The 15,000-nt window shown below is 43.3% G+C and overlaps 2 protein-coding genes across 6 annotated transcripts in view; both read right to left on the bottom strand.

The window, feature by feature from the left end:
* The window catches only part of LOC143040942 (uncharacterized), a 1,786-nt gene extending 47 nt beyond the window's left edge, over positions 1-1,739 (bottom strand). Inside the window, exon 1 of the mRNA XM_076212378.1 lies at positions 1-1,739. This exon is cut by the window's left edge and continues 47 nt beyond it. Within this exon, the coding sequence (XP_076068493.1) occupies positions 1-1,099 (1,099 nt within the window). The 5' untranslated portion in view covers positions 1,100-1,739.
* Positions 1-15,000, bottom strand: part of c12.2 (von Willebrand factor A domain-containing protein c12.2) — a 353,857-nt gene that overhangs the window by 128,058 nt on the left and 210,799 nt on the right. The window lies entirely within an intron of this gene.

The following is a 15,000-nucleotide window of genomic DNA, read 5'->3' as shown; positions in this document are numbered from 1 at the left end:
GAACATAGATGTGGATCTCCACTCTTCGTGGAGACCGACCGACGAAGGAGTATCCAGATGAGGAACCCCAGCTGAAGGCGTCGTCCACGTCCAGGTCCTCCTCAAGCTCTCCTACCTCCTCCTCCTCCTCCCGCCGCCCGTACTCGTCGCGGTGGCCTTCTCCTCCTCCTCCTCCTTCACTGTAATGAAGAAGGCCAGGTAGGTCAAAGGGTAGGTCAGTAGGTCGAGGGCTTCCGGTCTTCTCGTCTGACCTCGACCGAGACTGTGACCTTCGACGCCCGGCCTTCGACCTCAAAGGGTCATCCTTTGGAAGGTCAAGGCCTAGGCCGGAGTCCTTGGAGGACGCGTCGGAGGAGATGGCCGGTTTTCTTGATCGATGAGGAGGTCGATCCACAGGGATCTTTTTGAGTTTATGGTATAGGGAGGCATAACCTCGTAGAGTGGAGGCTGGGCGAGGGAACAGTGTCCTGTTGAGATACTGTTTCACCTCCTTGGCCGCCATAGTTCCTCCTCCTCCTCCTCCTCCAGAATCCTCCCAGGCACGCAGCGAGCTTACTCGAGAACCACCTGCCGAAGGCGCTGAAGAAGACGAAGACGAAGACGACGATGACATGACGGAGGTGTCTTCGGAGATGACAGCAGGTAGACTGACGGAGGAGAGTCTGTGTGCAGCTGAGGTCTGCCTAAAATTCAGGACTTCCCTATATTCGAGGGCATCAAGCGGAGGGCAAAGACGCTGAAGGTGCTGTTCGACGTCAGGATTCGACCATGGCGGATCGCAGGACTGGAGGCGGAGACGCCCTAGCAGCCCCTTCTTTGGATGACCGAACTCACTGGTGCCAGCTGCTCTGCTCACATCCGAAGTCAGGAAGCCAAAAGCACCTCTGTTGTTCACATAACCGCTGACGCGGTCACACGCCGACGGAGCCGAGGAAGAGCTGAGCGAAGTCTTGGTACTGGTGGAGGGGCTACTGCTGGTGGTGACACCGTTCTGGGTCGCCGGCACAGGAAGCTTAGCTGGACAAGTCTTATATAAAACCGGTTTACTTGCGCTTTCCCAATGATAATTCCGTTGTCCACTCACTACTCCCACCGACATGATATTGTTCCAGGCGATGTGCACGAACTCGGCGGGTTCTTCCTGAAGAAGGGGACCCTCTTAGCCTACCACACCGCTACTGACAACTCGTGAAGAATACTGGGTCAGTTCCGAAGGACGCCTCAGAGGTCCTCATCCTTCTAAATCTTACCTGCTGAAGACGTTTTTGTGATTCCTTCAGAATGCTTGTCCCTGTTTCTTGAAGCTTTACTCAGTTTCTCAACGTGACGTGGCTGTTGCAGAGTAGCTGAGGTTCCATGGTGTGTGCGGGAACACTGTCCAGCACACGTCACAGAAGCTTCTGACAGCTCGTGGACAGACAGCGAAGATGGTGGCGAGGTTTGAGGAAAGTCCAAGAGTCTCGCTAGAGATGACCTGGTTCCCTGTCTGTGATAATATCGTGCGCGTGCGTCGGTGACCTGCCTGGCGATTCTGTCCAGCTAAGAGATGCCCTACACACTTATACATCTAATAGATACCATAAATAACCTCAGCCTCTTGTTATGTCACAATTGTCTCCAGTCTGGACGAATTCTTAAAACGTAAAGTTTCAAGCCACTAGTTCTTGACTAAAAAAATATAAAGGGAGCAGTACATATAGCAAGACAATGCAAATAAAACAGCGTGTCAAATTATTTGTTTCCAATCAAATTAGCTCGTATAATTTTTTAATAACATAACGTCATAACGCTTGGCACTTTGGAAACCATTACAGGTTTCCATAAAAAACACACAAATTATTTCCTGAACGACAATGTCCGTCAATTTTCAGAAAGTTAAGATGTTTCTTTTCAACACTTCTTTCAAGAGATAGTTGATACTTCAGTTAAGACGTTCCAGGACACCACTTTAATTTTTTTTATTTATTGCTACAAGATTTTTTTTTTCTTGGGCCGAGCAGTACGCGCTTCGAGCACCCGACGTCCATACACGAACTCGACAACTTCGTCCAGATTCGAGAGCTGCTTCACCTTCAGCGACCACTTCCTCCACCTGTCCGGTACGGCTCCTAGGACGGAAATGTCTGCAACAGTCTTCTTTTCTCTCGAGCCACCCTCATCACCTCCATCTCCAGTCCTCCACCCCACTACCCACTATCTCCTCCTCCTCCTCCTCCTTCTCCTCCTCGCCGGGCCGGCCAGCAAGAAGGAGCGTTTCTCCACTTAAGATTTCACTTGTTCACACGTGGCAGGACCACTTCTACCCCCGCCTTTCGCTTCCACCACCAGAAGTCGGCCATTAAACCGTGTGACGACTACTGCTTCTTGTTTGTTTTCGCCTCCGACAACTGTTGACCAATCAGAGCCGTCTGCCAGCCGTCTGTTGACCAATCAAAGCCGTCTGCCAGCTGCCTGTTGAATGATGTCATCCTCTCACGCCTCGCCTATTGGCTATGCTAGACGAAGCTGAGGTGAGCGGTATTTTAATTGGCTAATTATACCCTGAAATTGAGTTATAGTTCGGTGAAGGCATAATGACCGTAATTGTAAATATACGCAGTTCTGTAAGAGAATAAAATGGACCACAGTACACATGCTAAGCCTTTATACAAAACAGTTTTTCACATATCAATACAGAAGAAGAAAATAAAAATGAGGGGGAAGGAGGGAGGAAGGGAGAGGGAATGGAAGCGAGCGGAGGGTAGAGAGGAGAAGAGAGGAGAGGAGAGGAGAGGTGAGGGAAGAAAGAGGAAAAGGAGGAGAAGAGGAGGGAAGGGACAGAATGGGTATAGGTGGGGAGAGAGGCAAAGGAAGGGAGGGGAAGGGAAGGGAAGGGAAGGGAAGGGAGGGAAGGGAAGAGAGGGGAAGATGGGGAGGAGAAATCAGGGAAAAGAATTGGAAAGGGAAGGATGGGATGTGGTAGGGAGGAAGGGAGAAGGAAAGATGGATAAAAGGAGGCATAGGATGAAAAGAAGGGGAGAAGAGGGAAATAAAGATATAAGGAAGGAAGAAAAGAAATATGGATGAAAGGAAAGAAGGAAAGGAGGGATGGAACGGAAAGGGAGGCAGTTCACGACGAAAGATTCAGGGAAGGTAAGGGAAGGGAAGGACTAATGTGGTGGAAAGGGAAGGAGAAGAGGCGCAGGGAAGGAAAGGGAATTAAGGGAGGTGGAATTGTCAGAGAAAGAAAAGAACTAATGTAAAAGATAACATTATCTGCGACAAACTGGAAGACTGGAAGCCGCAGATAACGTGTAATAATAGTATGTGAATAAAATAAAACAGGTTTCCTATTTTATATCTTGTGGTTGAATGTTTATGCCGGGATATGGCGAGGAGGGAGGGTCGCCATGTAAATGAAACTGTGGGGGTAAAACAGCTTCAGCTATCTGGCTCTGCTGTGGTTGTGCTGCGCCTTGCTGCATTGCTTCTGATTCCGAAAGTGGGGGTGGATCAGTGATAGTCCTTCACCCACAATTAGCTTGGATAAAAGGGACACAAATAGGTGTGGCATGGGTGTGGAATGGGTACTTACTTTATAAGGGTGAAGAAGACTTTTGATATATACAGTAGACGGATAAATAGATGGGTAGATAATCCCCTCCTAAGCTTTTTCGTCTACTGCTCAGAAAGTGAACTACATGTTTTATTCTGCCTCTCGCCAGGCGAGGGGAGGCGAGGCTAGTGGAGGGGTGGGAAATTATCCGCAGCCAAAAAGTGATGGAAATCATCTCTAATAAACCCTTCACTGTGGAAAGCAACCTGGGATGTTTTGGTCTGGCTCTGACCTGACCATTTCACTGAAGTGAAGAAGACTCCTGCACATCTTTTAAAGGTCAAAGCAGCCTTGAATGACACCTTTCGACCAGCGCGGTGTTGGAGGTTTCTGCCATTTATTTTATATCATTTGTTTATTTGTTTGTTATTATTTGTTTGTTTATTATTATTTTATCATTTATTATTATTATTTACTATTTACCTGTTTGTTTATTATAACTATACCTATAAATTTATTCATTTTATTTATTATTATTTATATTATTATAATTTTTATTCATTTTTATTTTATTTATTTATCATTATTATATTTTTTTCCGCATCCGACCTAATTATGGACCAAAAGCTCTCCTGTCGGCATGCTCCGCCTTTGTAATCCTTTGTAAGAATCTCAACCTTCTTCAGTCTGTGGTCTACTTCTTGGCTGAATAAACTTGTCTGGCGTTACCAAACAAGTTCTACTGAGGATGCTGAATGATTCTATATTACGGTTAAAACATTAATCATAACTCGGAAAACACATAATTCAAAGATTTTTTTTGCAATTATGTTTTCATATTACTTGAGACAATTTATGATTCTGGTACCATTGCAAATAAAATTATAATTATTCATTTCTAACTGTAGAGGACATATTTTTTATACCTGATAAAACTGTCTTCGAAGAGCACATGTATATTGGTTTCCACAGATTTTGTGCAACATCGAGAAACTCTCCCTATCAGGAGGCTAGGACGGTAGATCTTATAAAAGATTTTTTAATGGAATTTAAAACATCATACCCTTAATCCAACTCGCCGTTGGCAGGGTTCGAACCACCGTCACCTCGACCTCCGCCGCAAGTAGCGACGCTCCAACCCGCTAGGCCGTATGTGTATATATCAATTTTCGAGAAATGTAGTAACACATTTATAAATCACAGCTAACACCACAGTCGGAAAAAAGAAATAGTTGAATACGCGAGTCTATATTTCGACTGCTAACTGCAATCCTCTTCAGGATTGAAGAGGGTTGCAGTCAGCAGTCGAAATATGTAGACTCGCGTATTCAGCTTTCTTTTTTCCCGACTGTGGTGTTAGTTGTGAAGTGTGTGATAAATATGTGTGTGTGTGTGTGTGTGTGTGTGTGTGTGTGTGTGTGTGTGTGTGTGTGTGTGTGTGTGTGTGTGTGTGTGTGTGTGTATTCATATACATATATACATACATACAGATACACATATACAGAGTGAGAGAGAGTGGGAGAGAAAATGGGAGAGAGGGAGTGAAAGAAAGAGTGAGAGTGAGAATGAGAGTGAGAGAGAGAGAGAGAGAGAGAGAGAGAGAGAGAGAGAGAGAGAGAGAGAGAGAGAGAGAGAGAGAGAGAGAGAGATCCTGACGGTAAGTCCAAAGCAAACGTAAATAGAAAAAGTGGATTGTAAAATGTGGAAGACTGAAAAAGAGAAGTGTAGTGGAGTTGCAAGGGAAGCTTACCAATAACGAGGATGGAAGGGTGAGTGGGTGGGGTTTTAAAACAGGCTTAGGTATATACATATATATATATATATATATATATATCTACACACCTGTATATATATATATTTATAAACATGTAGATATATATAGATATATATATATATACATATCCATGTATATATATGTATATATATATATATATATACATATATATATATATATATATACATATATATATACTCAAGAGAGAACGTTGTCAGCACCGCAACAGTTGAGAAATGCAAAGCCCTACCACTCATGGAGGAACTAGATGTTCCACCCTCTATTGACGAACTCGGAAAAGCCATCGACTCCCTGGCCAGTGGGAAAGCTCCTGGCAACGACGGCATCCCCCCGGATGTCGTCAAAGCAGGCAAGAGTACCGTTCTACATCACCACCTGCACGAGCTTTTACTCCAGTGCTGGGAGGAAGGAACCGTTCCCCAAGGTATGCGTGACGCCAACATCATCACGCTCTATAAAAACAAAGGAGACCGCAGCGACTGCAACAACTACCGCGGAATATCCCTTCTCAGTACCGTTGGGAAGGCCTTCGCCCGAGTAGTACTCAACCGGTTGCAGAAACTTGCAGAACGAATCTACCCTGAGGCACAGTGCGGCTTCAGAGCAGAACGATCAACCATTGACATGGTCTTCTCACTGAGGCAACTGCAAGAGAAGTGCCGAGAACAGAGGCGTCCACTTTACATTGCCTTCATCGACCTGACGAAGGCTTTCGACTTGGTTAGCAGGCAAGGCCTTTTCACCCTGCTACAGAGGATTGGATGTCCCCCTAAGCCCCTGAGGATGATTTCATCCTTTCATGAAGACATGCACGGCACCGTCCAGTACGACGGCTCATCCTCGGACCCCTTCCCAATCAGAAGCGGCGTGAAACAGGGATGCGTGCTTGCTCCGACGCTTTTCGGCATCTTCTTCTCCCTGCTGCTGTCCTGTGCCTTCAACCAGTCAGAAGACGGAGTGTATATCCACACCAGAAATGACGGAAGTCTCTTCAACCTTGCACGTCTCCGAGCAAAAACCAAGGTACGCAAGGTCTTGATCAGAGAGATGCTGTTTGCTGATGACGCCGCCTTGACTGCACACACAGAGGAGGCCCTACAGCGACTCATCAATTGCTTCGCTCATGCATGCAAAGAGTTCGCCCTTACCATCAGCATCAAGAAGACCAACGTCATGGGCCAGGATGTCAGCAGCATTCCTAACATCTCCATCGATGGCCACATCCTCGAGGTGGTGGGGGAGTTCACCTACCTGGGTTCCACCATCTCAAGCAACCTGTCCCTGGATGCAGAGCTGAATAAGCGCATCGGCAAAGCAGCAACAACATTGGCTCGTCTTGGAAAGCGTGTATGGAACAACGCCATGCTGACCACCAACACCAAGATCGTAGTATACCAGGCTTGTGTACTCAGCACGCTCTTGTACGGTAGCGAAGCCTGGACCCTGTATTCCCGTCAAGAACGCCGACTCAACATCTTCCACATGCGCTGCCTCAGAAGAATCCTGGGCATTAGTTGGCAAGATCATGTCTCCAATAAGAATGTTCTGACACAGGCGGGAATGCCCAGCATGTTCGCCTTGCTCAGCCAGAGGCGATTGAGATGGCTCGGTCATGTTAGACGAATGGACGATGGCCGAATACCGAAGAGCGTGCTGTATGGGGAGCTTGCCACTGGCTCCAGACCTGCAGGAAGGCCCATCCTCCGCTACAAGGACGTTCTCAAACGTGATATGAAGGCAGGGGACATTAACCCAGCAAGCTGGGAGGCAGTGGCCGCTGACCGCAGCAGTTGGAGACACGTTGTCAAGGCAGGCATTCAAACAAGCGAGAAGAGGAGAGAGGACCAGTGGGATGAGAAAAGAGAGCGCAGACGGCAGAGGCTAGCAGCAGCCCCCACACAGCCAGGCGCGGACTTTACATGTGACAACTGTAATAGAGCCTGCCGCTCCAGAATTGGACTCTACAGCCACAGCAGGCGTTGTAAAAAAACCATAAACTTAAAAAAAAAAAAAAAAAAAAACGCGACCTCCATTGTCTCCCGAGACAGACGGATGCCAACAACAATATATATATATATATATATATATATATATATATACATACCCTCTGGAAAGACGAAGAGTGCAGGGTATTCTAATAGAGCTATTCAAATTAGTCAAAGGTTTTAGCATGGGTGATGCAGGCAAGGTCATCATATTAAGACAACAGGGCAGGACTCGTAGTAATGGATCTGAATTGGATAAATTTAGGTTTAAAAAGGATATAATTGACAAGAAGTGGTCCACCAAAAGAGTGGCTGACGAATGGAATAGACTTAGTAACCATGTAGTGAGCGCTGAAACAATTGGTCCTTTTAAGAGAAGATAACTTTATGGATAGGGATGAAAGGAAGTAAGGGCCATGGAACTGCCTAGTGTAAGCCTTATGGTCTCTTGGACTCTCTTCCACTCTTATTCTCTTAAGTTGATAAAAGCCAACAGGAGAAAAAAGGGGAGAGAATCAAGGAGGGATAGTAGGAGGAGTGTGGGAGGTGACCGGACGAAGGCAACAAACAGCGTATGGAAAGACACGAAGAAAGGAGAAAGAGGACAATGGAAAGACACGAAGAAAGGAGAAAGAGGACAAAGAAGAGAAGACAATAAAAGGGAAGGGGCGATGTAGGCGAAAAAGGAAATGTGCAAGGAAGGGAGGAAAGAAGGATGGGAAGAAGAAAGGAAAGGAGGATGGGAAGAAGAAAGGAAAGAAGGAAGGGAAGAAGAAAGGACGGAAGGGAGGGACGGGTCACCGCTGGTGGAGGAGGGTGGGGGTGGAGGACGACAGAGGAGGAAAGGAGGGATTTGGAACAGAAAACGGGGAAGTGGAAAGTGAGAAACCCCTGGTAGGATATACCCTATCAGTTGCGGGAAGCCGCTTATTTATTAATTTATTTATTCTTATTTATTTATTTATTTATCTTATTTTATTATTATTATTATTATTATTATTATTATTATTATTATTATTATTATTATTATTATTATTATTATTATTTTTTTTTTTTTTTTTTTTTTCACCTTCCCGCCTGACCAGGGCTGTTAGGAACCAACGCAAGAATCAGGAATCGAGCTCAGGACCACCTGCTCATGAGTTCGACACGGTATCCACTGGGCTATTGCGCGACCCTGGGAGAAAATAAGGAAGAAATACATAAATAGATGAAAGGGTGGATGAATGAATAAAAATATTAAAAGAAGAAGAAAAAAACTGCAAAGGAAATACGCAAGAAAGATAAGAAATTGATAATGAGATATTACGATGGGAAAAAATATAATGAAATTGAAAAATAAGGAGTTAAAAAAAACAGAAAGGAAGGAAGCAAGGAGAACAAAAAAATAGAACTAGAAATAAATAAATAAACAAAAATAGGCGGGAGGGAGAGGGCGAAATTAGGGCCAGTACTCGTAATCAATGACACAATCTCTACTCTTCTTTTTGTGTTGATGTGTTTAAGTGGGGAGGGTGGCGGAACATGGGCGCACCGTTTAACCGCCCTGTTCACACTAGCGGCCTGAACCGCGACGGAACCGCGTAGTCAAGGAAAAATTGCGCCGTTGTGTGTGATTTTCATGATAGTGAATCAGCTCTATTATAGAATTGGCACCAATGACAATATTTGCAGGCACAAACGTATAGAATGAGTAAGATAAATACGTTACTATATGAGCATAGTTGCTCATGGGCACGGCGCGCACGCGCACACACACACACACACACACACACACACACACACACACACACACACACACACACACACACACACCTCGTGGCGCAGTGGTTAGAGTTCCCGGCTGCCCCTATAGCGGTCCGGGTTCGAATCCCGCCCAGGGCTGAAGTAATTTCAGTATCGCTGCGCTGCGAGTTGTTACTCCAACTCTCGTGGGAGGGGAGTTGTGTGTGTGTGTGTGTGTGTGTGTGTGTGTGTGTGTGTGTGTGTGTGTGTGTGTGTGTGTGTGTGTGTGTGTGTGTGTGTGTGTGTGTGTGTGTGTGTGTGTGTGCGTGTAAGGTCACAGCATTACCCATAGATCGGTCATATCTGATTTCCGAGCTCTCTTCCGGAAGGGAAATACCTGTCGATCACGAGTACAGCACGTGATCCAAGACCATGGTGAATCACATACACATAGACATACGCATATATACATATATATATATATATATATATATATATATACGCACACACACATATATATATATACATATGTACACACAATCACCAGTGAGTGAAAAGATTTGACTGAAACTACACGTTACTGACTTCCCTGAGCACTGGAATGGTGTGTCTATCTTGTGCTCATGGGGGGTCCCGCCTTTAGATCTTCACTTATCAAAAATTGCCTTCAATATTTACGTTATTCGCCGGAATTATATTTTCATCCAACTTATAAAAAAAAAAAAAACATCTATTTGAAAAGTCGCACTTACTACCATCTTTTAAGCAACTTTTTTTTTTTTTTTTTTTGCCGTGACCTCTGTATTATTTTTCTATATTTTTCTCTGATCTAAATATCATTATCATGTCACTTCTCTCTTTTCATTCCTCTAACGTAACAAGTCTCAAAATTCAGTCTCTCATATGCCTTATCATAAGAACATACGAACGGAGGAGACTGCAGGAGACCATAATACCTACACTAGGCAGTTCAATGCCACTTACCACTTTTCATCCCTATACATAAAGTTATAAAAAAATTCTCTTTAAAGAACTTATTCTTTCAGCGCTCACTACATCAAGGTTTCTAAGTCTATTCCATTCGTTAATTACTCTGTTGGTAAATTAGCTCTTGCCTATTTCCTTCTTAAACCTAAATTTGTTAAATTTAGGTTTATGAACGAAATTTAATTCAGGTTTGGAATCATCATGGATGCTGTCCTTTGTATTCTCTCTGCTTTTCTTATATATATATATATATATATATATATATATATATATACAGTATACATATATATGAAAAATTCGTCACGAGAAAGACATTATGATTACAGAAAAGATGAATTGTTGTCAAACATAAAAATGGCATTGCACCGAATGCATCGACGAGATGATAAAAAAAAATCGTCGAAAATTTGATTCACTCCACACTGACGTATTTAGTAGTGGTGGGATGCCCACACGCATGAATGAATTAATGAATGAATGAATGAATGAATGAATAAATAAATAGGTGATAATGATGTTATGGTTTAAATTCAGAAACTCCTCCCATCGGAAGGCTAGGATGGTGCCCCTTACAGAGGAGTTTGTAGCGTGGAATTAATTAACCATGCTCTTGGTTCAACTTCGCCGGTGGCAGGATTCGAACCGCCATCCCCTCGGCCTTTGCCGCAAGTAACGACGCACTAATCCGCTCAACCAGCGAGCGGATTAGGGCGTCGAATAAATGAAAATTAAATAAACAAGTAAATAATTAAATAAAATCAAAGCGAGGTAAATAAAATGGTTCTCAGTCTAGTTGACAAAACATATCAAGACTCCAAAAATCTTTACAAAAAAAAAAATTAATAATAATAAATAAATAAATAAATAATAATAATAATACAACAGAGAGGAAATTATATAAAAATGGTACTAACACCTACGAAAGAAAAGCAAATAATATAATCGACAAAGAAAACGTCTATGTATATGGCAGAACAGGGAACATGACAATTAAATAAAAAAAAAACAAGACATTTGAAAGATATCATAAAATATAATTTTACATACAAATGTATTGACATGTAAAACACAAGGCACATAACACAAACGAATTGAAGTAATGAGACTGGATCCCACTAACATAACGGTTATACATTTAGGTAGATACACCACACACACACACACACACACACACACACACACACACACACACACACACACACACACACACACATACACACACACACACATACACACACATTTTAGTCACAATGATGAGACCAAGATTGGAGTATGCCGCGGCAATATGGATATCCAGCACAGAAAAGAATATAAAGAAATTAGAAAGAATCCAAAGAGCAACGACAAAAATGGCACCAGCACTTTCAAAATTGACATACGAACAAAGATTGTCTAAACTGGAACTACCAACCCTGGAACAAAGAAGAGAAAGAGGAGATCTACTGGCCATTTACAGAATTATGAAAGGCATGGAAGTCCTTGACAGAGAAGACTTATTAAAGTGGGATAAAAGAAAAACAAGAGGACATAAAAAAAAACTCAAAAAGGATAGTTATAGAAGAGATCTGAAAAAAAAAGTTTTCCATACAGAGTGGTGGATGTCTGGAACAAATTGGACGAAACAATAGTGTGTGCAAAAACCATACAAGAATTTAAGAACAAACTAGATGCTGAGAGATACAAAGACGGGTCACTACGAGCATAGCTCTCCTTCCCGTATAATACAACTAGGTAAATACACACACACACACACACACACACACACACACACACACACACACACACACACACACACACACACACACACACTCACACACACACACACACACACACACACGGTGGCGCAGTTGGTAGAGCGCTGAACTGCTAGCATGGTGGTGCCCGTAGTACTTGGTTCGAATCCTGCCCAGGGCCGAAATTATTTCTGTATCGCTGCGCTTCGGGTCGTTACTCTGACTCTCGTGGGCGGGGAGTTGTGTGTGTGTGTGTGTGTGTGTGTGTGTGTGTGTGTGTGTGTGTGTGTGTGTGTGTGTGTGTGTGTGTGTGTGTGTGTGTGTGTGTGTGTAAGGTCATAGCATTACCCATAGATCGGACCTACGAGCTCTGAGCTCTCTCCCGGGAGGGAAATAGCTGTCGATCACGAGTCCAACACGTGATCCAAAGACCAAAGTGAATACACACGCACACACGTCATGAGAACAAGTTAAAAAGAAATATTGTTCAAAAGATATGAAGAAATACAGTTTTCCATACAGATGCTGAAATCCATGGAAGAGCCTAGAGGGCAATATAGCCTAAGTTGGATTACATATATGTAATTGGAGAACAAGATGATAAAACTGAAGCAGGACCCATACATAAATTTACAGCTAGGATTCATAATTAGTAAGTGAGCGTTCCCCCTTCCCTGTATACTGCAATTAGATAAATACACTTAGGTAAGCATACAACATTATACTACATCAACAGCTTCAGGAGCAGCCCAGCACCCTCGATCAACCAACTCCTGTAATCGTTAACTGGACTGAAGTTGCCTTTTTGATGGATGGCGCCCCGCCGCGACGGAAAGAGGCACGTCACACGTCAGGGGCAAATCGGCGTATCCGTCGTTTACGGGGGAAAGCTACACACAAAGGAACCACGGGTCTTCTGCGGATCGTGGATATAACGACACATAAGCTATAAAGAGGCGTTTAGACTTGACATATTTCAGAAGCACGACAGGCGTCTCGACCGGGCCACCGCGGGTGTTTGGCAGGACGTGGGTTGGTGATAGGAATGAGACGGAGTGAGATCAAAAGGTTCCGGAGTACAAGTGAAGTAAAATGTGAAGTAATGAACTGCGATTGGTGACTGCTCGAAGACAGGGAGGAAAGATAAAGATGAATATTTCGAGAGTAAATAAAACCCTTTAGATACAAAACACAGGTCTATTAATCAGCAACGATCTACGAATTTCGTCCAACAAAGAAATGCTTGGGTTGGCAATTCTTGCTAGTGCTAAACAGAGGATTGAACAAGGACACAAAGGGCAGCGAGAGGACCTTGATAGGTGGGTGGAGTGGGTGTGAAGGGGTGTGAATGGGGAGGTTGATTGGTCGGAAAGAATGATGGTGGATTACTTGAGGTGATGGATAGTACGTATGGCAGCTGGAAGTGTCATAGGTGGGGACAGAAGGTAAGCGAATACGGTGAAGGACAGTAGTTGGAGGTGAAGGGCACAATTGGGTGTTGATCATGGGTCCGTCAGGCTCCTTTCACACGTATCGACTTTTCGCCGTGTGCCGTCTACGACACGACGTCGTGCTCTCAAATAACCATGGGTGTCTATGGACGTTTTCACACGTGGTCATGGTTGTGACGTTCCCCCGCTGTGACAATCTATCCTTACCTATCACTTGTACCCTTCCCAAATCAAATATGTCTTCGGGTCTACTAATAATATAAATCTCTGTGGTTTATCGTTTCTTTTGTGGTGATGATGCATGCAGCTACAATCCTTCGCCTCATTTTCTTCTCCATTTCTTTGTGTAGGACACTTGCTTCTTGCCAACGTAGGAGATTATCATAATCCCGTTCGTGCATCCGTTTTCTTTTTCTAATCCTCAATCACTCTCTCCAACATCGGAACGTCTGCACTGCGAGCACAGAACGCGATAAATCACGCTACTACCGTTATCCTTTTTTTTTAATTTTTTTTTCTAACTTCGTCTTTACTGAGCTTCTATTTTCGTATTTCTGGAATTCACTACTATATATCCTGTATCCTGTAAACTTTTGCCCGTGTATACTCGATTCTTTGATCATGGGATGACCATATACTTGCCTGATATTTCATATTCAACCTCATCCCAACATCTACCCATAATTTTCTTGGCTTTCAATTTTTAATCATACCTACAGAGTACCGAAGATGTTGTTCTTTCTCATATACATTCGGATATTTCAATTCATCCTCAAGTTTATCCTCAATGCTAATTTCGAAGGCTCTCAGATAAAGTCAGATAAGAACGCCGAACTCTTTTTATTTATTTATTTATTTTTTTCAGATCTATTCCAATCAGTGCAATGATTAAAGTCCCTCATATACACAAATAACACGCTTGATATTTACCCTGTTCTGATGCTATATTTATGTTGGCTTATTCTCAAATTCAAATCTTTACCAGTTTGGCCAATATATCTAAAATCACAATCTTTACAAGGGATGCTATAAACGCACCCTTCTCTGACTCAATGTGAATCTTTTATCAATAGGCTTTCTTTTGCCATGTTGTTGTATCTAAAGACAAGTTAGAATGTCAAAGGTGATAAAGACGTAAATGGTTCTGGAGACGAAATCAAGAGAGTTAGCAATGTTAAGATCATAAACAAAGTGAATACAGGAAGTGACGATGGAATGGTAGGTTCCACGGCAAATCCAATTTCAAAGTCAAGAAAAATAAGATGATTTGAAAAAGAAAACAAGCCTTGCGAAGGTTAAAGATAACAAGAAGGAATTTCAGTTAGAAATTAAACATGGTTTCGAAGCTCTAGAAGATAGGTAGGACACCATCGTTACAGAATTGACCAACAGAGAAACAAGACACCTGGGTTTTAGGTAGCACCACAGAGACAACGACACGCGTCTCGACAAAAGAAAAAGAAATCGTTCAACATGACGAAACATCACGACATCAAGACAAACGCGTCACCAAACCTCCCCACGGAGCATCACAGGACGACTTCCCCTCGTCAGTGTGTCTCTAATCGAGCCGTCGTGACGTCACGGGGTGTCGATCCATTATCCCGAGATCGCTTGTTTGACCTCATCTAACGAAGCCTCGTGACCTCATGAACTGCCAATTAGACGTTGACTGAATCACAATTATCGTCGCCCCCTTCCAACTCAAACACATCACAAAATGTTTAAAAAGGACAAAAGTAAAAATAAATTCAACGGCCGCAGTTAACTTCAATTATGGGGCGAATGT

This window comes from Oratosquilla oratoria, chromosome 30 (assembly GCF_046742065.1).
Source record: "Oratosquilla oratoria isolate Oo_2021 chromosome 30, ASM4674206v1, whole genome shotgun sequence".
NCBI lineage: Eukaryota > Metazoa > Arthropoda > Malacostraca > Stomatopoda > Squillidae > Oratosquilla > Oratosquilla oratoria.
Note: the sequence above shows the minus strand (reverse complement) of the source record. Positions and strands in the feature narration are given on the sequence as shown.